The 26,475-nt window shown below is 39.3% G+C and overlaps 1 protein-coding gene across 15 annotated transcripts; it reads right to left on the bottom strand.

The window, feature by feature from the left end:
* Nucleotides 1-241: 241 nt before the first annotated feature.
* On the bottom strand, nucleotides 242-25,987 carry LOC106173881 (soluble guanylate cyclase 88E). Of its 15 annotated transcripts, none has more exons than XM_013555198.2 (13): nucleotides 22,807-23,903; nucleotides 10,447-11,248; nucleotides 9,793-9,886; nucleotides 8,029-8,115; nucleotides 6,703-6,835; nucleotides 6,332-6,461; nucleotides 5,925-6,071; nucleotides 5,552-5,698; nucleotides 4,758-4,914; nucleotides 3,878-3,987; nucleotides 3,498-3,590; nucleotides 2,807-3,265; nucleotides 242-1,824 (listed from the first exon to the last, which is right to left on the bottom strand). In XM_013555198.2, exons 2-13 carry the CDS (start codon nucleotides 11,227-11,229, stop codon nucleotides 1,819-1,821), a joined length of 2,346 nt encoding a protein of 781 aa, XP_013410652.2. In that variant the 5' UTR covers nucleotides 11,230-11,248; nucleotides 22,807-23,903; the 3' UTR covers nucleotides 242-1,818. The 15 variants fall into 15 exon arrangements, with proteins under 15 accessions (XP_013410652.2, XP_013410653.1, XP_013410650.2 ...); XM_013555199.2 differs by having other exon boundaries at nucleotides 3,086-3,265; XM_013555196.2 differs by having other exon boundaries at nucleotides 2,803-3,265; nucleotides 22,807-23,902.
* Nucleotides 25,988-26,475: the final 488 nt, after the last annotated feature.

Below are 26,475 nucleotides of genomic sequence, written 5' to 3'. Positions count from 1 at the left end.
ACGCCACTTTTGCATTTTGTCTTTGTTAAGTGCTGCAGATGAGTACAGTAATTGTCGCTGAACAAAAAGGATGTGTCCAATTGTGCTGGCTGTCACAACTGACACAATCTTCATTCACTGCCATCCATCATTTGTACAGTTCGTGTAGTTTGAGTGCAAATTTTGTAACCTGCATAAAGCAGCAACCTTATATTGGGTTATAAAGTAGTATTTTCAGAAGGCAAAGACAATACAAATGTGATGATGATTTGAAAGATATATCTCATCTTTGGTTATTTATTCTCACATAGATTTGACAATATACAGTGCTTTATACAAAGGAGAATTCGGATCACAGGAAATAACGAGACAATACAAACTCTAGCAAAGAATCCTTTACTTGTGCGTCGACCTGGTGCGCCAATGTTAAGGCAGTACAATATGAAGTTGATACCGATATTAAAAGCCCAGACCTGTCATTATTATTTTTAAACTCATAAGAAATCAATAAATAAATGACATGAGAATCCAGATACTGCATTAGGTAAATGAGAAATGTTACAAATAGTGTTTTATGTGTATCTGAATAAAGTCATCACAATTTAAACTCAAATATAAAATTATGTAAAAGCGTCTTTTAGACCTTTTGTTTTCTATGTCTGTATTAGGAAGAGCTTAATAAAAATATGACCATATACATGTATATACTTTACACTTAGATATTCGCCACGTCTCACCATCTTCGGATTAATAGACGAATTGTTACACCTGACTCTCAGCACAGTCATCCACTTAATTCCAACATTTCAAAAACTGGTAGCAGTCAATCGTCTTATTTTTCATTCCAAAAGAAGTAAGACCACAGCGGGGCCCAGCGATGCCAACGTAACCAATTGTATGTGTTATGTGGGAATACGCACATTTTAGTATTAAACTTCAAATGGCATTAAATAATTATATCATGGGCAATTTAGTTAATGCTATAAAATGTGGTAGTCGTTTTTCACTATTGTTAGTAGCTAATAATGATAATAATATTCATCCGCGGGTCATCATCAGTCGTATCAAATTTGGTAAAATTAATTGAAACTGAGAGAATTTTAATAATATTTTGACCAAATCCGCCGGTAACTGCACAGTAGAATGCTTTGTTGACAATACGTCAACTTGCCTTAGGGTCGATTAAATCACACAAAAAAGCTATATAAATCAATGATCGATTGTTTTCCACTTAGGTTTCTTGCATTTGTTGAGAAAGCTGTTGACCTAAGGTCATTTTGTCCGTTATTTTGATGTCCAGCAGTGAAGGTGCTGTGATTTTTAATTGACTCTCTCAAAGCCTGCAAGAGGACCAAAGGGACCGTCATATCACGTAGTACACAGTAAGATCACAAGTTAGTTCAGTTACCCAAACATATAATACGAGGTCGAATTAGTTAACGTTTGAAACACTTCTATATTTTATGTTATACACAATAAACAGTTATCTAGACGTGGCCAGGATGGGTTAATGTCACATTACGTTGACTCAACTGGGCCCTATACAGTTATAAGTGCATCACAATAAACAAGGAACAACTACATGCACAAGTAGGTAGCGGCCAAAGACAAATTCTCTCCAAGTCAAAGTCGTCAGACACAAATAAGCTCAGCCTCAAAGTTATCTTCTCAGGATTGGAGTCCTTGTGTTTCAGCTATTGTGAATGATCAGGCTTCGGATTGTTAACGTCGTTAGAGTTAGTAGTAGTAGAATGCGCGCGTCACTCTCCAAACACGTTAAGGACGTTGTAGACTGTTGAGTTAGATGTCATACATGCAATCCAGTGGGAGTGTCTGGAATCAGGTCTGTAACAGAAACAAAAAAAGCCATTGGTGAGATGGTGCAATCACGCCACAACACGCAACATGCTCTCAAAGATACGCTTGATATCGCACTGCCATTGCCTACCGCCACAGGATTTACCGCGTTTAAGGGGACGGTTACACCGCGGTAAGACCAGGTGACTGTAGCGAAAAATATGGGCGGCGCTGTATCAGTTTGACACAACACAATAATAAAACCAATATTCTTGGTGCAAACAAATTGTTTTTCTTCGGAAAGGCGGGCGTTTTATCCATAAATGGACATTCTCAATATTAACCTGTCATTTTTAGAGCGAATATAAAGACATTTTGCATAACATCAAAGATAGTGATACAAACATAAATCAGTAGGGAAGTTAAAGGCATGCAAGGGGTAATGCAAGTAACATATCAAACTAGAGAGACGAAAACACTGATAAAAAGACATTCAAACAATACCTCACACGGAATGTATTTACTAAACATAAAACTGGGAGAAATGTGGATATAAAGAAAAAATCTATGCTGAGCGACGTGGCGCGCGCGTTCATCAAACAGCTTTGCAAAGCAGATTAATTTGTATTTTTCTTGTGTAAACACGACTTGGATTGTTGAACCGCAATTGCAACTATGGATTTTGAACATAATTAAAAGGCAAAAGTTAAAAAAGGAAAATGTAAATATTTCACAGCTCGGATGACAATTGAATTGGACGGTTTTGTGTTAATAATTTTTCAAATCACGTGTACCTCTGAGCTCAGTTTTTGACAGCACCTGTTGAGTATTCTTGATTTTTTAAAGTCCACGTAATGTACGCATGCGCGTTAAGGAGCGTTCACGCACCAACAATTTTAGAGCGTTCTACCTACTGGTATACGATTAATTTTCAAAGTAAATTGCAAAATTTGCTTTTCTTTGTGGGAGCAGGTTTCTTTTCTGGCTCTATATCAGGATTAATATCATTACGTAACATTTCCTTACGCGCCTTCTCTGCATTGCCAACCTTCTTCATGGCAACGTTTAGGCTGTTGTTGGAGTAGTGAGAGCCGTTCCCTTTCCCAGCCCCTTTAGCAAACACGTCTGTCGGTTTTACCCTTTGGTCGTCTACGTTCACAGCTTTGCCCTGGTCCTTGTTTGGACAAGGCGACTTGAGACCGCTTTTCACATCGTCCTCAGAGGGCTCAGCGGGTTTATGATCATTGGACAGCAAAGGTGGGACAAAAGCACAGTCACCAGGCACTGGGGGAGGGGATACCAAAGATACCTTATCGGACTCAAGACCATCGAGTTCTGCGTCCTCGGGACCCAATGTATCGAAGCCGTTGACGTGTTTGCCGTTCTCTAGGGGGGGCATGTGCGAGCCTCTCCTGGCCAGCTCCGCGTATTTCGCCGGGTCGTGCCCAGGAATCCCCATGAGCCAGTAGGTTTTCATGGAACCTTTGCCCTGAAACATTGGCCAAGGAAATTACAATAAAAACATGTAGTTAGTTACACCTTGTCAAATAGATCGTTTGACGTCCAGTATTTGAATTTTAATTTTGAGAAATGTGCATTACGTAGAGAGGAGAGCCCATGAAAGCAAATGGTGGGAGGGTGGTTCTGTGTGTTTGTGTGTGTGTGTGTGTGTGTGGGGGGGGGGGGGGGGCAGAAAGTAGAAACAAAGTTTGTTACTTTACCTTCACTTGGATAGATCCACGTTCCTGTAACACGTAGCCGTCTCCGCTTGATATAAACTGCTTTGTGGTTTCACTGACGTGTAACTTCATGGCCTAAGTGAAATAATTTTTTTAAAGAAGAGCAGGGATGCATATTTCTTGTAATGAACAAATTATTTTTTAACTAATGTGAAAAAATGTAGGGTGTACGAGAAAAACAACAACCTTTGAAAACGTGCGTTAATTGTAATCGTGCAAAACTTCACTTTGTATTAGAATGTATACAGTGTGTGTGTGTGTGTGTGTGTGTGTGTGTGTGTGTGTGTGTGTGTGTACGCACTTCACAATATTGTTTTAATTAAACCCAGTGTGGATAGTGTTCCAATGTGATATCACAGTACCTCTCCCGTGGATTCCATCCTAGAGGCCGTGTTCACAGTGTCCCCAAACAAACAGTACCTCGGCATTTTCATCCCTACCACACCTGCTACCACTGCACCCGAGTGTACGCCTTAAATAAGACAGATATACATGGTGTACATAGAGAGCAAGTAAAACACACACACACACACACACACACACACACACTCTCTCTCTCTCCCTCTCTCTCTCTTTCACACACACACACACACACACACACATATGAATGGTCATGGATGACCAAAGCTTTAGGAGCACGAAAACGAAAAAGTCACAATGAAATTCGTATACACATCTCATAAAACATACACAGCATACAGAGTGGCAGGAATACATCACACAGTAGGGATATGCCGTATGCCATACTGCACCATCTTGGATTTTTCAAAAAGTCCAAGAACACTAGTTTGTAATGTAATATATATGCATAATTTACGGGTGATAAGGATGTGGAAAACACTGAGAAAATGCTTAATTTGATAAAAATCAACATAGGTATGTATATATTTCTATAGAATTTCATAAATTGGCGGCCATTTTGGATTTTTTGACCAAACGGTAAAATTTTTTAGAGGGCTACGGGTCTAAAATGATTTAGTATGTCAAAAGGTAACCACGTGCAAAATTTGGTGCTTTTATCCGCCGTGTCATGATTTGGCCAATTTTTTACCCTAAGCCACTCTACCCTCTACCAGGGCGAGTGATAGATTTTTTTACAGATATTCACAGATATGTCTCTAGCTAGATAGATGGCTTTAAATGACCATCTATCTAAATAGAGACATATCTGTGAATATCTGTAAAAAATCTATCATGCGCCCTGGTAGGGGGTAAAGCCACTCCACTATTGTCGACACTTACCCACTCGTATCCTCATATTGCCGCCTGTGGAGGGGTCGGTGAGGTTGGACATGGCGTCCAACATGTCGAACGCCATGTTACAGATGTGGTGCGCGTGGTATTTGGTTTTGATAGGTGCTCCCGCCACCACCATGTAAGCGTCCCCTATCGTCTCCACCTAAGGAACATGAATTCGGATAAATAATTATAGTCGAACCTAGTGCCCCAAAGTGACAAAGTACATGTACATGTACATGTATTCAGTTGAAGTTCAATTTTTTGGGCTCTATCAATATGACAATAAAAGACGAGGCAAGGTGTTTAACAATCGTCAATGGGAATCATCCGTGATAAATCGAAGTCTTTCATCCTAGCGTAAACCAAGCGAGATTTCAGTTTTTAGGAATTTTATTTTACGAGATTTTAGAAAAAAAGGGGGCTTGGACAAAATTACGTTATTATGTCCAAGAACAGGGTTAGGTATAATGGCGATGCACAGGATTATCAGTGTATTATCTACATGTAGTTTTTCTCTAATTATGTAGTAATGGTCTTTTGCACAACAGTACATATTCACCATGTTTTAGGTATCAACTGTATATTGCATTCTAAGACGACATTCCCACCTGTAGTTTCACCCTTACTGTTAGCCCCACTTCACGCGGATTCTCGCGCGTTTTCCAGTCTCGCCTAACGTTAAGCAGTGCCGACAACCTCGTTTTAGGTTTTTTCGGATGGTTTCCATTGATTCGTATTAGATGATAACTGACTGAGAAAAACTACCAGCTTTTGAGTTTATCATCCGTAATGTGTACCTTATAGACTTGGTTCTTCTCGCTGAGTTGGTCGAATTCTGTGTACATGGCGTTGAGCATCCCCACAACTTGCATTGGTGTGATCTGGCTGCAGATAGTAGTGAACCCTACCACATCGCTGAACAAGATGGTGACACTTTCAAACACCTGTGAGAAACAAGACCAAATAGCTTTCAACAGACAACGAATAACACTAATATTGGTAATTAGCTTTAAGTGGGGTTTATAGTCGGATGTAACAAGAATTATGTCCGAGGATATAATATGACTACTTTACCCGTGGTGGTTACATTTTGTTTTTGGTATTCCGGCGAGTGACTAATCAATTTAAGCCCGCACGCGCTCTCGCACACACAAAGCGAAAAACAATTACCTCACAAGTGTTCATGGCGGGCTCCCCTTTACGCAGACGATCAGCAACACTTTTTGGAATCATTTGGTACAGCAACGAGTCTGTTTTCTTCATTTCTGCATCCAACTTCCGCATTGTCTCCTCTAGCTTCTTGTTTTTCTGTTGCTCCTGTTAGAAGAAAGAACGGCCCCATAGTCACAAAGAAGTTATGTAAATTAGATACACGCAACTGATAACAGAATGATTTTCATAATATTCATAGAGAGAAGGTAAAGAAGCATTATAAACCAATTAAATTGTACACAGGTGTTCTACTGTTTTTTTTTTAACATTAAAAATATTAAAACTGGTCGAGTCTTGCCAGATAACATCACTTAAAACACAGCAACTACGTGTAGGTGCCCAATTTCATTCCAGTTAAGTCTTACTTGGTCCAAGGCTAGTTTGAGTTCTGCGGACTGCTGTGTTCCAGCTAACACCAAATCTCTGCTGGAGTCGTGCATACTGAGATCGTTGATATAGAGACCGGTTGTAAACATAACATCAAGGTTCTCCATGCTGAAAACAAACATTGGCATCGACATAAGCAATTATGGAACACTCCCCTTAATAAATAAATAAATAAATAAATAAATAAATAAATAAATAATGGTATTTGGTTTTAACTCTGTAGTAGTAAACGTTTTTTATTTAGTATATCTCCAATTACAATAATAAAATGTGGTTCACAAGGAAGTTCAACTGACACCATACAACTGCCTCTTCAAGAATATGTTTCCTACTGTAAAACAAATCTTACATGGGCGTCCCCAGAAATAAGATGGAGTCCCATTCCTCCATGAACATCATTTGTCCCTTCAGACGCAGGTAGGAGGTCCGCGCGGAGTTGTACACTTGGTCATGCGCAGGCTGACTGTAGATGGTGCCACAGTCTAAAAATGGATAAACCAATTTTGACAAGTTTCAGAAACTTCAGTTTTGGGCTCCATGCGAATTTGTGTCGACTAACTAATTTCAAATGGTTTTATATGGAACAATTTTCAAACTGATTTTCAAATCTTAAAAATAAAATTTCCTAGTAAAAAAATCTACAAGAGGCACGTCTTTTAAGACAACTGACGATCAAGGCAATATACACAATAACAAAAACATGCAATTGTATTGACAACAGTGTTTCACCATGCTAAAAACAAATCAAGTATAACCAATGTCAAGGCTTAAAATTGTATAGATTTGTATAGATATTTCCGTTGCAAGAAAGAGAATAGCAATGGAAATACGCCATGATAAGGTTGTTCAAGAATTACCTGAATCATGCCCACTAGAATCGTCATGTGGGAGGCCGTTTTGAGTAGAAAATAGGCGCCTTGGATCTATGCACATTAACATAAAAGAAAAAAAGGTGTAGAGCAATAAAAGAATAAATAAGCATGCACACACAAAATAGAAAACAATGCGCCATTTCAAGCGCAAATAAATATCAATTAGAGAAAGCAAAGATAATGAAGGTAAAATATGATGATAAATAAAAGTAAAAGACGGAGCCGTTGGTACCCTACAAAAAAAGTAAATAAAAAAATGCACAAATCAAGGTGTTTGACTGAATAATGCCCAATAGAAAAGAAAACACATAAAGGAGCGTGTGAGGTCAAGTGATCCGTGTTATGTGCCAAGGCCCGTGGTGCAGTTGTGATAGCGTTTTAAATACACACTGGATCACTGGCTGGCATGCTTGTGCAGTGAAGTAACGCCAAACACACACAACGCATCGCATCGCATATCGCATTATGACATCAAAAAAGAAAAAAAGCCAGAAAACACATTTAGGGCAATATAAAAGCTGGTGAACAAACGCGTTTGTGCGTTGAAATATTTAGTTTTCATAATCCATAGAGACAACATTTTCCTTAGAAATCCTATAAATGTGTTTCGTTTCCATGGGGATTTCTAATGCGCTCTGGTTTGTTACTTGCAGTGATGAAATAAAAACCTTCATACACTTTCAAGTTCACCAGTAAAAATAAAAAAGTAAATGATAAGAAAACGAGTGGGAAAAGCAACTAAAAATCAACAACGAGCGCAGCCACCACACACGTATTGTACAGCGTCTTGCTACCGTCAGTACCTTGAGATTGTGCATAACTGATGCGTCTGGAAGCACGACTAACACGTGTGCGTCTCGATGCAGTCTCGGTTTGGAAGCTGCAGACATCTAGTGAATAAGAACCAGCCTTTCAACATGTGACTGCAAACAGCGGTTCACGTTCAACACAGTCCGGATAGGTTTCGTGTATTTTACATGAAGCAAGAAATAACCTTCATAGTGTTTATAATAGCTTAGGCAAGTGTTTCCGTGGGTTAAACTGCCACTGCTGCATTTATTCAAATCAAACCTGCAACTTGATGTAACATTTTTGAGAGTAATCTGACATTGAGGAACGAAATCCAAATTTGAATAATAACTTTTTGCAATTAATTTACATTATTTGCTGGGGAACTTGTTTGAACTGAAATATGATAAAAACATTAAAAATGTTACAAGAGTGTTGTTTGACAGCGTTAACTTAATGTCGACGCATGTTATCGAACACCTCACCCTTTTTAAACCAGGGCATCAAGACAGTTACCTGACCAGGTCAATTAGGTAATAAACGCGCTAATACATTTATCCCAAAATTTTGGGTAGATGCCTTCAAGGGATGTAGTACGGGGTTATAGGAAACCATCATCATCTTAAATACTTGTCAAAATCAACACTTAACAATAATCAAGTCCTTATGATAAAATCAATCATACTAATATCAGTTCGTATGCCTCACTGGCGGTTTCGGATTTCTAAAGGGATATCATTTTAGACAAGTGTAGATCTAACCTTTCGTCTCCAAAGAATCGTGAGAAAAACAGGCATTGTGTAAAGCACCTGTCATCGTGACTAAAGAAATCAAAATGTAAGAGGCAGCACAGTTCCATCATTTCAATAGGGACGTCATTCCATTTTCAGTACGCACAATAATCCTACTTTTGAATGTTACATCATTTCTTGATAAAAAAGGACATCATTTCTAAAATCACCAAACGTGTTTACTGTCTACGAGGTATGACTTTCAGACCTTTCCTTAGTGGGCTTTGAATTTCTTTAGAAACGATTTTCTTTTTTATTCCCATTACACGGGAGACAGTGGTAATAACTATTTCGCCAGCATTTTTAAATGTAGCAACCGAATCGTTAGCAGCACCCGGTCTGTTGTTTAAAATTATATCTGGTGATTACTGTAATTATCTGGCATCTTGGTCAGCTTTAATAACTCACAGGGGGGGGGGGGAGCAAACATGATATCTATATATACAGGTGCAGTATTTAACCTAGATTATATAATAAAGAGTTTATTTTTTACAATAACGTTCAATTAATTTTGATGTTTTTCAGTGAAATATCACGCCAAGGGATCTATGCGCTCATCAAACATTCTAGCTTCCCCAATATTGATGGAATATGATCTAAGACATTATTCCGTGGGGAACTACTGAACCAACCCATGCCTAGATGCAAAGTCTGCAGTCTTCGCATGCAGAACCAGCGGCCGTACTCTGCCCGTCAGAGTCTATTATACACATTTAAAGGACCTGAAAGGGGCATTTAGAAAAGCAATGTTCACGGATCTCCCGTAATTTGTTCGCAAGCTGCTAAATATACGTTAGTTTGAAGCGCAAATGCACAGCGCAAAGGAAATTCATGATGAAGCAAGATGCTGAAAATATGCGTTAAATTCATTATATATGTATACAAAAGTTTGAATGGAGACATTATATGGCAATCAGCGAACAAAAAATGCATTATGAGATTGTTTTAAATATACGGATTAACAGAGTGGACCGGGTGTTAACCTACCATCGTCGCTTAGATCATCTAAATCTTGCTGCCGCTGTGCTTTGGTCTCATTAACCGATTGAAGTTCAAACACGTTATTAGTGTGAGACATTACCTGGAAGGAAGAGAGAGATTGCAGTACAGAAAATAGTCCCTCTTTCATCAATGTCAAACGATGGAAGTAATATATCCGTGAACGCAAATATATTGACAAAAACACAATAATTGTGAATTCCAACATCCCAGGCAGTCAGTGAACTCTAAAGCGGAATATAGTTATCAATCCGTGACACTTTCATTGCTAAAATGCAGACGTGAGGAGATGTCTGCTCAAATCGGTGTTCTAATCCATTAAAGGTTATAATAATTAACATTATTAATACAAGGTGCTTTTCAAAATCTTTACAGTCATTTGTTGTAATATAAAGGCTATAACATATATAATATAGAATATATATAATGCATATGTTCAATAGAACAAGATTACAAGGCTGCAATATTTCAGTAGGCTCTACTAATTAATTCTCCGTGGTTTTATTAATTTCAAGTCGTGGTCAGGCGTTACAACTCATTTTTGGTAAGCGACCCCATCGTGCACTGGGCAAATAAACAGAACAGTACACTCGCCACACGACCACTGCGTACTTTGTGAAAGTAAAGAAAATATTTACTTACATTTTTCCAGGTAAATTCTAGCAAGGGTCGCATCATAACGAACTCGGTATCCACCTGTCGTCCTTCCAGTCCCTCCAGAACCTGCTCCAAACCCTTCCCGGCACTGCGTATCAACATGTCTCTGTTAAATACCAAGTGGAATGGAAAAACATCGAAGAACACAGCAGAACGGACGTGAAGTTTTGTAGTTTGTGTTATGTCCTTTTTCTCAACAGGTTCCCTATATGCGTAATTGTCAAATTTGAGCTGAAATACAACGTGGGTGAGATCTTCGGTTTCCCGGTGGCTTATCACGTCTATCTCCACATGTGTGTTATAGAACAAACTGCCCACCGTTTTAATCTGCCCTTTCACATAGTGCAGGAATCCCTTGCGTTTACTGCGGTAATGAAGAGTTAGTCCTTCTTTGGTTTCATTTTCACAAAAGAACGACGGAGGTTTAAGTTTGGCATAACTAAACCGCAGATACTCGTGCAGATTGTCTAGTCCGTTCAGAAAATCGCGCATGTGCCGCCCAAGAACTCTCAGCACGCGGTCATAACCATAGTGACCAACGAAGGTTACAAATGCCACCCCAAACTGCTCCATTAACTCGTCCTTCGGCGTTCCAGTTATGGCGGCAGCAGCGTCCCCCATGCGTGGGACCAGTGTCTCACTGTACACCTTGTGTGTGACAAAGCTGTGCTGATGAATATTGGCGCGTTTCCGTATCTCTTCAGCGACATTTTCGCCATAAGTCTGTTTCAGATACTCATATATGCTCTCCAGAAGAAGTCCGTACATCCCTGTTCAGATAAATCAACTGAAATGAGCAAATATAACATCATCAATAATTTATAAAAACAAGGTTCCAAACTCGAAGGAAGAATAAGTAGACTTCATAAGATAAATATATCCCATATATTGTATCTGTCGAGAAGTATTGTCTCTGTCACAGCTGACGCCAATCTGTACATTTCGCGTTTTGAAAAGAAAAAGTGAACACTCATCAGGGTAGTGCTGACAAGAACAAGAATATTTAAGATATTTGAATAAAACCCAACAATTGGGGCACACCTCAGAGTGGATTACGCTTTAGCATCAACATTTCACACTCATTAAGATTTAAGAAAAATAGTATTAGACACAAACAGAGATAGATGAAAGATCTTTTTTGCTTTTTTCCAATAAGACATTAGAAGGATCAATCGATAATCCAAGTTAAAGGAAAATAAAAGCTACTAGGCAATAAATTTCTGAACAAACAACTAAGAAAGATAAAGAAAGATCTCATGTTTAATTCGTGGTAAATTCCAGTAAATACATTTTTGTGACTCCAATTTGTCTCAGGATGGCTCCTTTAATTCTCCCTGTAATCAGTCTTCTACCCGATGGATAATTTTATTTATAGCATCGCCAGATTTTGGTAAACTGAGAAAATGGTCAGGCCAGCAGCGCACCCTATGGAGTAAAAGGAAAACTATATACGTCGCACTGCTGGAAAAAGAAAGACAGAAAGAAAGACTGGACACCCAATTGTTTGCTTTTCCATTCAAATGTATTGCCTCATTGTCTGGATGGCAATCTTTAAAAAAATCCACTCCATTTTGCGCAATGTTGAAAATCAAAGCAAAGTGAGCATGTCCCAGCCACATATCAACGCAAACATCGGAGTTTCAATCAAATAATTGCTTTAAAAGTCAACAGAAAAAAACTATGCATTATGTTCTACGAGGCACCGTCACCCTTGTGTATTACGTGAACATAAGTCTGGTTTCAAACTTCCTAAATCATTATTATAAAATTGATCAGTTGAATAATTCGTCTCAAATGTGAACACGTTGCGAATCAAATACCTGTAGCTCCTTCAAAGACCTACTTCGTTCTCTTTACTCCATGTATATGTACAGGCCCCTACTGACGGCCAGGAAAAAATCTGACAGGCAGACAGACAGACAGACAGACGGACAGGTTCGCTGACATAGACATAAACTGCACCGTACAAAGATACTTTACGATTGTGTAATGCGGAGCTTATGCCGCTGAATCCACGGTTCCTCAACAGCACTTTTAGTCCGTTAGTCAGGAAGACACCAGTGTCCAAAACAAGAGCCGAGAGCTTAACTGAACCACGGGGATATCAGTCTCAGCAAGCAGAGATGTTCTTGGACCTAATTGCTGCATAGACAATTCCCTTGTGTATCGACAATAAAGAGCAAGCTCATATTAAATATGAGAGGAAAGCGTAGTACTACAAAAGCACGATGACTAAATACTGTGTGATTAAGTTTACCACACAATGTGAACATTCATTCACGTATTCTATGGAAAAACTTTTGTTTCAAGACGCATACACCCACATTATTTAATATCTAGCATGTCACTCTTAAACCTTTCAAATGAAACCTCTTTTCCAGGACTAGTTAAATTATCTTTCATTGGGCAAGTGAAACAATATTTAATTGCAAAAACTGCAAAACACACAAATATAGTTAGTAATCCCGTGACGTTTGTTCCGATCTACGGTACTGCAATATCAGAAGGCCACATTTGTCGCTTTAACTCCGTCAGGACATGATGTATGATGTAACACGTGGAAGTGCTCCCCAGCAGGCACCTGCTACTTTTTAAACACTCCAAGATATAAATGTCGGCCTTTGGCTTGCCATACCACTCCTCATCCCGTCATCATACACAACTAAGTGACTATTAACGAAACTCCGCGAAAATGAATATGAGAAAAATAAACATATTTTTTAAAAAATACTTCCGTATGGGTTTAACGCAAACGTGAATTGGCAGAAGCCCATGTAATCCATTTTATTTGCTTTACAAAGTGCTGGTTGTTCCTTAACACGTATATCCATTAATTTCTTTTTAAAATCGGTGTGAAAAAGAAAGTCCGCGCTGTTCTAAATAGCTGTCAGGCCTGCCGCACTGCGACTCTGTGTTGTAAATGGCAAATTAGGAAAACGTGCGTCAGAAAAGAGCGCAAGTTCATCACCAATGAAGCCAAACGGGATCGCAGACACTGCAGCAACGAGTTCAATTAAACAGCGGCTTCCACTGATCATTGCTTTGAGTTGTAGTTTAGAAACACGGTTCTTGCCGAAGTGCAGGCCTTAGCAGTTCTATAAGCTTGTGTTGTAAATAACAAGCTGAATCATCTACAATGCTATCATGTAAAATGAAGGCATAACCTAACTTACTACAATGTAATTGTAACTGATTCTATATTCATACGTATATAGAGGCAGCTAAACTGGGTAACGAGTACAGTTGTCGCTGTCTATATGATACAACGGGAAATGGCGAAATCAGCAGAAGCAGCAAGGGAAATGACGGGTTTAGGCTGGGTTCGACTGTCGCCTGACTGTCTGCTTCTATACCAGTGGTAATTGACTGAACAGAAACAAGAACTAATATCTGCGTTAATAAGGCAACAGTTTGTCGACCTCTAAACATAAAGTATAATTGCCTTGGATAGTGGCGATCGTGTGACGTCAGTTCTAATACAAAAACAAAGCACAACGCATGGTAGATCCAGAAGAAATGTGCGTTTTTGGACCATTACTCAATTATTGAAACCATTTCAAACACAGTGCATTGTGTGAGGGACTGTGGCGTATTTGAAATCCTATATGACATCGAAAGAGAAGAGATCAGGTTTAGCTATAAGACACCTAAATACCACTACCATCCTTAGAACATAAACAACCGGACAGAACCTCGAGTCTGTCACAAACGTTAACAATGGCAAGACTTCCTGCGAAGACCACACCGTCATATGTGGTAAAATTATCTAATCGGTAAAGACACTAAAACGTAATGTAGCTATGGCAACCAGCTTTAGTGGATGTCACGGATCGTCAAAGGTCGATCTTATATTGAAATCTAATACAAGTTATTATTTCAATGCTATACAATACCAGGTAAACTCTCTTCTCAACCGTCACCATTGTAACACCACGTAGGAATCAACTGAAAAAAAAAAAAAAAAAAAAAAAAAAACAGCCAATTTATGCCCACTTTGCGTTTCAGGTCAAGTCAATTTCGAACAAGAAGCGCGGCACTTAGTTCAAATTTCAGAAGAAAATTAATCCCTTCTCGATCTGAAGTGCTAAGGCATTTAGCGGCGATTGCTGCTCATAAAAAACATTTCAATGTTATCTCAGCGGGGAAATCTCAAAAGGAAAATCATATTTTGAATGGCTCATCTGGCATCCATCTATACAGGGTATATTTAGATTGATAAAAGATGGATTGTACGAGTAGAATTAGCCAAATTGGTGGAAATCGAAAATAGAATTTTCATTTTTATACGTATAAAAAGTTAGGAAATACGTACGTAGTAAACTACATGTTCAGAGAAGCAGGACAGACACCACCTCGATAAGAACTTGGAAGTAATAAGACAGCATCAAAATATTCATTTCAGCCATGATCTTAAATGTACAAAAAGAAACATTTGAGTATGAAAATCAATTTTGAAATATATATATATATATATATATATATATATATATATATATATTATTTAACATAAACCTATAAAAGTCTCATCGGCCCATCATAATTCAGAACAGTAACTAAGATAAACAACCCCTACAACAACAGGGGAGTGGCAAAAGTATTGCATCATATTTTGCTTGAAGGTGAACAACAGCTGGAGTTGTTAGGTTTTTCATTAGTATTTTATTGGAAAATTCTTGTAAATTTAGTATTTCTACTACAAGTTTACAGACCAGTCTTTTGCCCTTACGAAACCCATGTTATTATGTCAGTGCCAACCTGTTGTAGAATAGCTACATGATCTTGTTCTAGCCACCACCCTTCTGGGCATAGGTTCCGTTATCTTTTGAGGGTCATATGTTGTCCCAGGCGCTAAAAACACTTTCTGGGTAAGAACATTTTTGGTAAACGAACGATCTAATCCTCTGCCGCTTGATTTCCAAGCTGATCTTCGAACTCGACCTGTATTTTGGTAATACTGATCACTTTTGGAAATTTGAATATAAAACGCCCATCACATAGGGTAATAAAATGCTAAAAAACATAAGTTACATGAAAATGATCCAATGAAGCTGAGATTCGAACTCGACCTGAATTTTACTTCTGTTCATCAGTTTCTTAAGTTTGACACCAATAGGCCAAACGGTTTTCGACGTATTGTGCTTTCTCTGAATGTGCACTGCGGCGGCGACGTCGACACTGACGGGGACGACAGACACAGGCGATGGCTACATAAAAAGACACTATATCTCTGTACATAAAAAGACACTTTATGTCTGTACATAAAAAGACACTGTATGTCTGTACATAAAAAGACACTAAATGTCTGTACATAAAAAGGCTGCGCTCTAGGTAATTACTGCTTATTTCTTCATCAAATAAAGCCAGCTTAACTATGCCATCGGATGCCACGCAAACTACGAGGGTATTTTAAAATAATGGCATAGGAGCACATTTCTTTTCTACTCGGAGAGGCACGTGTAGGAGGATATGCTTCTTTCCAGAATGAATAACGATCAACAATAGTGGACAGCACTGCTACTCACATATTGTACACACGCGTTGTCTAACACATAATCAAATTCACATTAACGTGATTTGTCTGCACTTTCTGGGGACAGTTTATTGTAAAACATTGGAATTAAAAGCCACATATAACGTTAAGTGAAAATGCAATACTTATAAAGTTGAATGGCGATTGCAATTTACAACAGCCCAGAATAGTACTTCAACGCCAATAAATTGCAGTACACCAAATGAAGTATCGTATAATAATTGTGAATTATTGAATGCTTACCCCAGCTGCCATCAACAAGAGTCTCAGTGTATTGTTCTAGGTGCTAATACGCAGCTATTGACGACCTGAAATCCAACTTAAGTCGTCTATATGGGCACTTGGCTGAAGTTTCTACAATTATACCACCGTTGTCAGGTGCATCCTAATTTCAGTAATCAACGAACGAAACACTGTTAGTAATTGAAATATTTTCAATAAGAACGTCATTAAAATGTTTCTGATTAGATGTAATAGCGTTAACAAGTGTTTTCCGTGAAAAGTCATCAACCTGGAATCGAAGTATGAAAAACATGGCATCATCTATTTCAGTAAAAGTGTACTTCGGTTTGATTTTGAGCTATTCTGTTTCATCTCGGACAACGAAATAGCTCCATCCGCGCTCTAGAATGAGAAATGATCACCCCAGATCTCTGGATAAGGGGACTGCTCGTATCATATACATTTGTACAGTGAGGCCACAAACAACCCTTATACGTATATAATTCCCAAAGTTAACGTCCTAAAAATCGCCATGTTTAAAATGACATCCAGTTTCCAGGGGAATAAGAATGAATCGATACAGAAATGAAAAATTCAAAACTGGGAAAAAGAGACCAGTGACAGAGAAGAAATAATGGTGTTTCAAATACGCAAACAATTGATTTGAAGGTTATTCCCATTTCTGTTCATTTCAATATGGCCATGGTGCGTTCGATTCATACCTATCCAAATCTCTTCATACACAAAGACCTTAAAAAAGGCACTGTCCACAGAATTAGTTAAGAACGACCAACTGTATGCCTAATAAATAAAAATTACCACCAAGCATGTTAGATCCAATCCTCGAATGATTCTAAACAACCCAAGCCAGCATCTAATTCCAAACAATAAATTGAATAAAAGCGGGCGTCCGCCTTTAACCCGGCCGATACCGAATAAGAAGTGACATTCTACACGCCTAATTATAACTTCCACAACCTACATACGCCACAGCCATGCAGGTCTACCGGTACAAGCCGTAAATTTAATGTTCTTCTTTATCTTTCTTACATTTCGCAAACCGAGTCCTTGCGGACCACAGCAGGTCCTACTACATGTAAATCCGGACATTTTTATTGTCCTCAGAAAAGTTTCCCAAAAAGCTTTGCTGCGATTCTCTAGTAAAATCAGCGTTCATAAACACACGTATTATTCAAACAATTGAACATATTAAAATATAGGGAGACAATTTTGACGAAGGGGTGTACCTACATGTAGTTAACAAAGGGATTCGGTCGTACACTGCTTGTGTTCATCGTATGAATCTTTGGTATAACAAGTTCCAATTTCATTTTTGGATCCGAAATGACAGAGAGTACATTTGCAGCTACACATCTGAAGCTCACGAAATCTGTTGCTCTTCACTCTGAGTAAGTTGCGGTTGCAGAACAATTTTCTGTTAAATAGTTATTCTTATCGATTAACATGAAACTAGCGGCATCCTGAACACTTGAGGTTAAACATTACTTTCAACTGTTTTTATGGTCAAATTTCCAGCCACAACTTACTTGACATACGGAGTTGGTCAACTTACTGGCCTCTGTTCCTGCTCCAAGTGCGGCAGTGGTCCTCGGCGACCACCAAACGCCTCTTCTACAGCCCCAGATACACTCCAGTGCTGCCAAGACGACGCTGCTAAAGTTTTACCAATGAACCGAAGGCGCATATCAATTATAGCACATAATTTTCAATATTTCGAGGCAGTGAACCAGATCTACACATCAATATCTCGCACAGCGTCTGATGGGCCCGCTAAGTAGTAAAACCGATAGATTACTTCAACATACGCGTTTCAACTGTAACGTATTCATCTATAACTTGTAAGACATACCTTATCTTTAATATAACCAACCAAGCAAACGCGCAATTAAGAACAATATACATCCATTGTAAAAATACTCTTGAAGCAATTCCATGAACTTAGGCCATGACGTATAAACGTAAGTAAAGGTCTATGTTTTGTTTCTCAGCAAGGAAACTCCGCTTCCGCTATCTACGATGACTGCTGAGGCAGCTAACGCAACTCGACGCAGATGTCTAAGTAGATGAACTACCACGAGAACTCAACTCTTTTGCTACAGTTCATTGCTGTTCATTGACTGCACTTTGTGCCTCCTCAATGCTGCACATATGTATTTCTTTACTCATCTCATCTCGGCGACCGCAGAATCTCAGATTTGGTGCTGGGACAAGAAACCGCGCGGTATTACCGTTATTCTTAGATTTCTCACAGCATCTGTTCAATGTCACTAAAACCCACTCAATTTATGACTGTGCGGTCAAATCTAGATGGCTGGTGCAATTACATGGAGGCAAAAACATATTAAAGTAATAACCAGACTTATCTGAGCCTATCTTTGGCGACAAGATCAAGAGGTGTTTCCGCTAACCCATTCTCGTAATGCAGAAAAATCACCAAAAACCTGGTTCAATATTGCACTGACCTGGTATGCCAGTAAGATGTTCTTTTCCCTTTGACATACCTTAACACATTTCCATCAAGACTGTATAGTTCTCTTTCTAGGTTCCACGCGGACACACTGCAGCCCGAGCCTTTCAGCAATCACCAAGATTTGATCACAAGTAATAAGAGCAGGTGCCCCACCGGACATTAGACTGCAGTCCGTGCACTCCCAAGGGGGGATTGTTACATAGTTAGTGATTTGGCATTTATTGTCTATGTATTGGTTCCAATTGGAGGATTTCCCCCATGCGGACCAATAAGTCATAAATACTAGAGTAAATGGACGCTGATTTCCCCGAACTACGCCGGCTTTTCAAGCATCGAGTTTCATTAATTAATGTCATTATACTTTAATGAAACCGCTCAAAACTATTGTTGTAACAGATAGAACTAACTAGAGTCGATTGGATATCAGGGACGTTACATAAACTTTCATCATCCTGCCAAATAGAATTGTCGTCAAGAGAAGAGCACGCGCCAAGAACTGGCAAGCAACTCCAAAATAAGGAAGAATCAAGACTTAACGAAATAAAAAAGAAAAAGAAAAAAGAAAAACAATCACCAACAATGTCTCTCTGGACTATTACACGCAAATGTTTGGTGGTAAACTAAACGATATACACATTTCAAACGCTGACCTCTTTGGTCACAAATATGATTAGAAACCATGATTTATAGTGGTCATTAGTTTGTGGTTAGTGGCAATCTCGTGTATTGCTTCACGATAATCATTTAGGGAATTAAAGCTACAACACAATTCCAACCGTTTCGTAACATTTGTTCTTGGTCAAGTCACGCAATGTGTGCTCCTCAGTTCGCCACGAGACCAACAGCAAACGCACCTAACGGATGGACTCAATCGTATTTTTCGACTCTCTCTCTCTCTCTCTCGCTATATATACAATGCTATAAATGATACATAAGACGCTAGCGTCCCTTTGGATTTCAGAACTGATATGACCAATGTGCCTTTCATCTGTCGAAGAGATCGTGAAAGGGACAAGCATGTAGTTTCATATGGGCCTTTGTAACTTTCTTTGGTACGAAATGTGTAATCTATAACTCTGAAGAGGGGTGCTTTAACAAGTATCAATTACAGCAACGTAATTTTCTGCTTTAAATGTCAAGAAATAAGTCTTTTAGCACAAAGAAGTATTTTTACGAAAAAAATTGCATTCTTTCTTTTTCTAGGGCAAAAGTACATTGTCCCTTAAGATCTAAACTGCATGGGGGTGCATGAAAACTTTTCTCTTACTTATTGGACTGATTTTTCCATTACATGTAGAGAATATTTACATATCTACAATTCTGAACGTCAGCAAAGAGTTTCTCTATCACATCTTTACTATTATTATTACCGGTCACTGCTGTGGGTATCTCCACAGCCGTTCTATTTCTGTTGCAATTCAATATTTCATCAGTAATCCTAGGCCTCCTTTATAGGAGATAAAACTATTCTAAGTTAGTGGTTTAAAATAATTTAAGCAACGCGTTAAAAACAAAATGGTTTAGTGTTTGAAATACTACCAAGCAAACCCAAAACATTGTTATAACGTTGCCATAACGTTCTATATCCCAAAAACGTTACGGTAACATTATAAAAGGTTTTGTTTGCTGGGTACCGGCTGGTGGTTTGTATAAAACAGCTACTATGTTATATTAAAACATTTTAGGATACTATTGCATTGAAACAACCTAGGCTACTTGTTTATATCAAGTTAGTGACGGTGACACTCTAGGTCAGTGACAGAGACACTCTAGGTCAGTGACGATGACACTCAAGGTTAGTGACGGTGACACTCTAGGTCAGTGACGGTGACACTCTAGGTTAGTAGCGGAGACACTCTAGGTTAGTGACGGTGACACTCAAGGTTAGTGACGATGACACTCTAGGTCAGTGACGGTGACACTCTAGGTTAGTAGCGGAGACACTCTAGGTTAGTGACGGTGACACTCAAGGTTAGTGACGATGACACTCAAGGTTAGTGACGGTGACACTCTAGGTCAGTGACGGTGACACTCTAGGTTAGTAGCGGAGACACTCTAGGTTAGTGACGGTGACACTCAAGGTTAGTGACGGTGACACTCTAGGTCAGTGACGGTGACACTCTAGGTTAGTAGCGGAGACACTCTAGGTTAGTGACGGTGACACTCAAGGTTAGTGACGATGACACTCAAGGTTAGTGACGGTGACACTCTAGATCAGTGACGATGACACTCAAGGTTAGTGACGGTGACACTCTAGGTCAGTGACGAAGACACTCTAGGTTAGTGACGGTGACACTCTAGGTCAGTGACGGTGACACTCAAGGTTAGTGACGATGACACTCAAGGTTAGTGACGGTGACACTCTAGGTCAGTGACGATGACACTCTAGGTTAGTGACGATGACACTCAAGGTTAGTGACGGTGACACTCTAGGTCAGTGACGATGACACTCAAGGTTAATGACGATGACACTCAAGGTTAGTGACGGTGACACTCTAGGTCAGTGACGAAGACACTCTAGGTTAGTGACGGTGACACTGTAGGTCAGTGACGATGACACTCAAGGTTAGTGTCGGTGACACTCTAGGTCAGTGACGATGACACTCAAGGTTAATGACGATGACACTCAAGGTTAGTGACGGTGACACTCTAGGTCAGTGACGAAGACACTCTAGGTTAGTGACGGTGACACTGTAGGTCAGTGACGAAGACACTCTAGGTCAGTGACGTGACACTTCAGTTTAGTGGACAGAGCCATCTTGCCTATTGCATCCTGGCGAAAGGGCACTTTGTATATGATACATGGTTTCCACACCAAAGAAGCCTAAAACATCACTGAAAGCATGGGAACTTTTGACATTCTTTCAAAACAGTACCAGAGCTCTGCTCCATACATAAGCATTTTGTATACACGCGTCGAAAATATCTATGAGGTGCTACCGAGTATGTAAACATGTTAGTTCTGCTCTGGTTTAACGAATCGTGACCCGTGTATGAAGTCTACAACGGGGACGCGGTCATAAAACTCAAAACGCCAAAATATCCAAATCTGCGTTATAAATGACTGCCGTCTATCTTTCATTTGAGACAGCGGGTATGCTGCGGTTCTTTAGAGTGATGAAATAAAATGCAACTGTTTAACTTTTCCTGTCCAAACTCAAATTAATAGCATATCTTATGTCTGCCTCAAACACCAGGGACCAAACGTGTCTTTGTTATACACACGTACGCCCTTGCAGACAATACGAAGGGGGCCATGGTATAAAAACCTCTCTACTGTTGTACGTAGGTTATAAGAGAAAGAACAGAAATGTTTGAGAAGTAGACCCATAATTAGTTCAGGTAGCACTTGCTTTGGAATAGTTTAATTTGTTTCACTTGCCGTCAGGAGTTAACTACGATCAAGAGCATTCCCGCAAGCTTCTGGTTGCGCAGAATATTTAGTGATGGCATTAAGTGCGTTTTAAATGTTTTTTTAAAATACAAGAATTATTTGCTGGCAAATTAGTGAAGATTTGTAGATTGCAACGATGACTGAAATGCTCTTCGATAAAATAATATTTTAAATCCTACATTAGAGCAATATAATGACGCGAGCATTAAGAGTGAAACGTGTCTTTCGCTTACGAAAGGAACTTAATCGCAACTGCAGTAATAATAAATCATCAATTCGAGTTTTCTGAGAAACGTTTTAATGGCTTGGCAAAGTAAGATTCGCACTAAACTTGGCACTAAAACAAGTCTCCAATGGGGGCTTATTGCGTTCACAGGAAAAAAGAAAAAATATCGAGTCAAGAACCTGAAGCGTGTATAAATGTGGACCGACGAACCGTACGTAGTGCTCGTTTCAGAGGTTAAACCTGCAAAACCGTGTATACGTAGGCAAAGCAGATGCCATTTTTTCACTTCAAAATAGAAATTTTATCCTCTGGATAAAGTCATCCACACGTCAGACATAAAAACGCGGGATCACGAATAACGTAAACTTATATGGGAGGCATAAGTCTTTTCCAGTGCCTGCGTTCATACCCTTTACATATGCCCCCAAATAAAACTCAATTAATGTAAATAAGTATCAAAAACGAGAAAGCATCAAACTCACCGCGGTTCGTACAGGAAAGAACGACGCTCTACAAATACACTACTATCCAACTTGTCTGTCGTTCAAGACGCTTGCAAATTTTCCGAATCCCATAGGTCGGCTGTCATTTCGCTGTTGTTATGTCATTCAAATGCCACATTAAATAAGCAAAGGAAATATTTCAGCGGACTTTCAGATGAACCAAGAAGCTGCATGTAAGAGAAAACTGAAGAGTGACTTAGAAATCGTAGTTACACTCCACGTCTTCGACTGCCTTTCCTGTCAGACAAAATGACGCTCGTTTCCAAAGTCCTGTGGTAATTTAGTGGTCTGCCTGGCCATGTGAAGCATAGGTGACATGTGAGCGGGTGCTGTGAACGACCTCTTGCAGCAAGCTGCACGACTCTAGCTGTTCCAAACGTAAAATCTAAATATATAGTTTAGAGTGAAATATTAAATGCGTCGTAATTCAGAACGACAGCAAGCTTGCTGCGCGTCTGGGATTATCGTAAAAAGGCCTCTGTTTCCTAATTAATGTGTTAAAGTTACAAAACACACACATTAGCGCGGCTGTAGCTGGTTGTTAATCGTAGATGTCCCGAACCAAACATGAATCCACAGAGCACTGTTGTACTGCTACCGCTCTCTCTGTAATATACCTGTCGCAACAAGAGTAGGAAAAAGAAAAAAAGAAGAAGAGTCACGTCAGCCCTGTGATTGAACACTTTGATTGGCTGAACTTTCCCCTTGTAAACTCACGCTCTGACGATTTCGCTCCAAATATTGGATAGTTAGAATTCTTCACTCACACATCCAGCAGGGACTGATATGCAGTAGAAAAAACATCAGCCAGTCTATCCCTCCTTTTTTGCATTTGTATCGACAACTGATGTCATTGTTGTCAGTTTGTAATTTTTTGCGTGTCACTGCCTCTGCTTGGTCGGATTCTATTTGTTACTTTTGATAAGAGCCGTCTTTCCGAGACGAAGCACCCCCGCAACGCTGCAGCTAATGATCTTTAAGTGCGCTCATACCAGTTGAACTGAAATTGTTAGTTGGACAAGTTAAATTTAGGAGGTATAAGTCCATTATTTTGAGACGCATTTGTGACTTGAACTGTTCATACGTGCCGTAAGCCTCGTAATTTGAACATTGAGTGCGCAGCCTTCGGTAAATTAACGAGGCCGTCAACCAAGCCTAAACAGATGACAGCGCAGAGAAAGCTCGAGGCCATTCAAGGAAACCCCATTTGCTCCTTACAACCGACAGATTTTCTTTTATGAGATAATTTCCTAAAGCCGATCTGTTAATTTTCTACGAAAGCAGCATCAAGTGATAATGATCAAGAGGAAGAAAGGAGCTGAAAATTTCCACAAAATGCAGTCAGACCACAAATAGCTTACTCCCACTTTTGGTTTACACTTTATTTTTTTTTATTCCATCTCCGCCATAAATTTCTTTAAAAAAAAGCATTTTGAAAAAGAAAAGTATCAGTACATTGGGTTATTACGTGCCGTCGAGACACGTGGCGTGCGTCCTTGTGACTTTCACCCTCCGGTTTGCTGCCTTCACCCGTAAAACCCCAACGTTATCCAAGGAAATGGCTCTTATATTTTGTGTTCTTCATACTCAGCCTATCAAAAAGCACATTAGCAAAACTCAAAAAGCTCTTAACAAATCTGTGATTCAGTTGCCGCAATATAAGCTCAGAAGCTTTGCGGGGGGGGGGGGGGGGGGGTATATTTCTCAACGCTTTTTAGTTCTTCGCAGACAGGTTACAAGATAACAAGGCTACCTACAAAGAAAACACATTGCTTATTAAAGTTCTCCTCATTCTGTACCTCGTACAAGCCTAAGGAATCCCAAAACCACATTGTAACCGCTAAGGTCAGAGATAGGTTGGATAGAGTACTATAGAACTTTTCTTTACGAAGCAAACGTTAGCTGTAGTACATTTCTATTAATTATTATTCAACTATGCCAACAGATCCAGTCGTCATAAATGCACCACGTCATGGAGTCGTCAGTGTGGGCAGATCAGATCACTTTAGGCTATTAGCTGATCAAAGCACACGACGAACATCACAACTGCTACTCAATCGAACAGAAGACGCTGCGTGCATTTTTGTGAGATAAACTCAAGTTCAAGGCAGCCACAGATCCGTCAATTTTAGTATTCGTTTTACCTTTTGTTTGATTCCAACATTTCAAAGTCTGGTACTTATTTTCTTCAAGCCAAACAGGTAATGTTATAAGCACATCGCCCCAAACGCCGGTCCATAATGATCATAAAAGCGATCACGACCCCAACCCTATATTTATTCACATAATAAAGCTACCCTCAGTCAACTTTGTCCTGCGTCGTTTACCTGCTTCACCTCGTCCTACGCCGCCTCGGTTACTCAGGTGAGATGAATTCGCAGCAAACGATCAATTATTGACGTATCAGAAAAAATAAAATTAATAGCCCCAGCTATTTGTATTGTTTTTCTAATGACAAATGGACAGTAATCTGACAAAATTCTTTCTTCGATAATGCCGGCCAGATTTAATACTTAAACCGCAGCATATTATTGTCGTCTGAATCATGAAAACTGCCGTGCAAGTGATAGTTTTGTTGGCTGTTCAACTCGCTGTAAAAACGGGTTTATACTTGGGCACGCTGTCATCTTAATGATTGAATGTTCGACTTTTACAAAAATTTCCAGTTCAAGTACTTTCTTAACGACGAGAATCCAACAGTGCAAAGAAGACGATACGTCTGCAATTGTAAAGGTAACTTTTAGCCCAACGTGTGACGGAGCAACTGATATTTGCTACCCAGCTCGTCTAGTTAACCAATATTTTTACAATTACATGCATCATAAAGGTCTTCCTTGAACATGGCAAAGCTTGGATAGAAAGAGCATATTATCATTTCCCTCTAACTGTTTAAAAATCATTTCTACTGTGTTCAACAGTGGCGTCAGGACCAAGGTCATTCATTTTTTCCTGGGGTTTATACACTAAAGTCTCACACAGCCCAGTAAACACAAAAATAAATAATAATATAATTCAGTTAATTCGAAATACAATTAATTGAAGACCTAAGGCCGTCGCCTCACCTGTAGCGTTAAGTCCATCCCACAGCGGGTATCTAGTCATCAAAAAAAAACACGAGGTGATCGCGTTCTGCTCAGGGTAGGTGAGAATAAATGTGCTAGGAAATAAGTCAAAACGAAAGGGCAGCTCGATTTTATTGACCTTCTCTATTGATTGCCCATTGTTATAACTAAACAAGTATTCATATGTGTCTTTGCTCGATATCGACTGGCACTTTATTTGGGGCAGAAATTCTGGCCATGACACCTGTTGGTATTGACGACAAAAATATATTGACCGGAAGGGACTTACATTTCAAAAATACATCAAACATGGGGTAAAGCTGTCCGTTAACTAAAGTATAATTAGAAGAAAAGGCAGTTCAAGCAAGGAAGATTGAACCAAAATGTTTTATAGCTATTATTGTCGAAAGCACGTGTTTCAAGTTGGTAGAAGCTTTTCCAACTTTCATCCAATTTGTATATAGGACGACATTAATTGAAAGTCGGGTATTCTCAAATTACAGGATCTTTGGAAGGTTTTACGCTAGCATTTTAAGAACCTTTCAGAAAATGCGTTATTGGCGCAGTGTTCATTGAAAACCGCTCT

This window comes from Lingula anatina, chromosome 1, assembly GCF_051362555.1.
Source record: "Lingula anatina isolate TDL-2025a chromosome 1, LinAna3.0, whole genome shotgun sequence".
In the NCBI taxonomy this organism is placed as follows: domain Eukaryota; kingdom Metazoa; phylum Brachiopoda; class Lingulata; order Lingulida; family Lingulidae; genus Lingula; species Lingula anatina.
The sequence above is the reverse complement of the archived record's forward strand: the minus strand, read 5'-3'. Positions and strand labels throughout refer to the sequence as shown.

Excerpts from the sequence above, each read along its gene's own strand:
- LOC106173881 (XM_013555187.2), bottom strand. The coding sequence starts at position 11,229 with ATGTACGGACTTCTTCTGGAGAGCATATATGAGTATCTGAAACAGACT. Across the intron at positions 6,836-8,028 it reads CAGTTATGCACAATCTCAAG|ACTGTGGCACCATCTACAGT; the intron begins GTACTGACGGTA and ends ATCCATTTTTAG. Across the intron at positions 3,266-3,497 it reads GTGGATCTATCCAAGTGAAG|GGCAAAGGTTCCATGAAAAC; the intron begins GTAAAGTAACAA and ends CCAATGTTTCAG.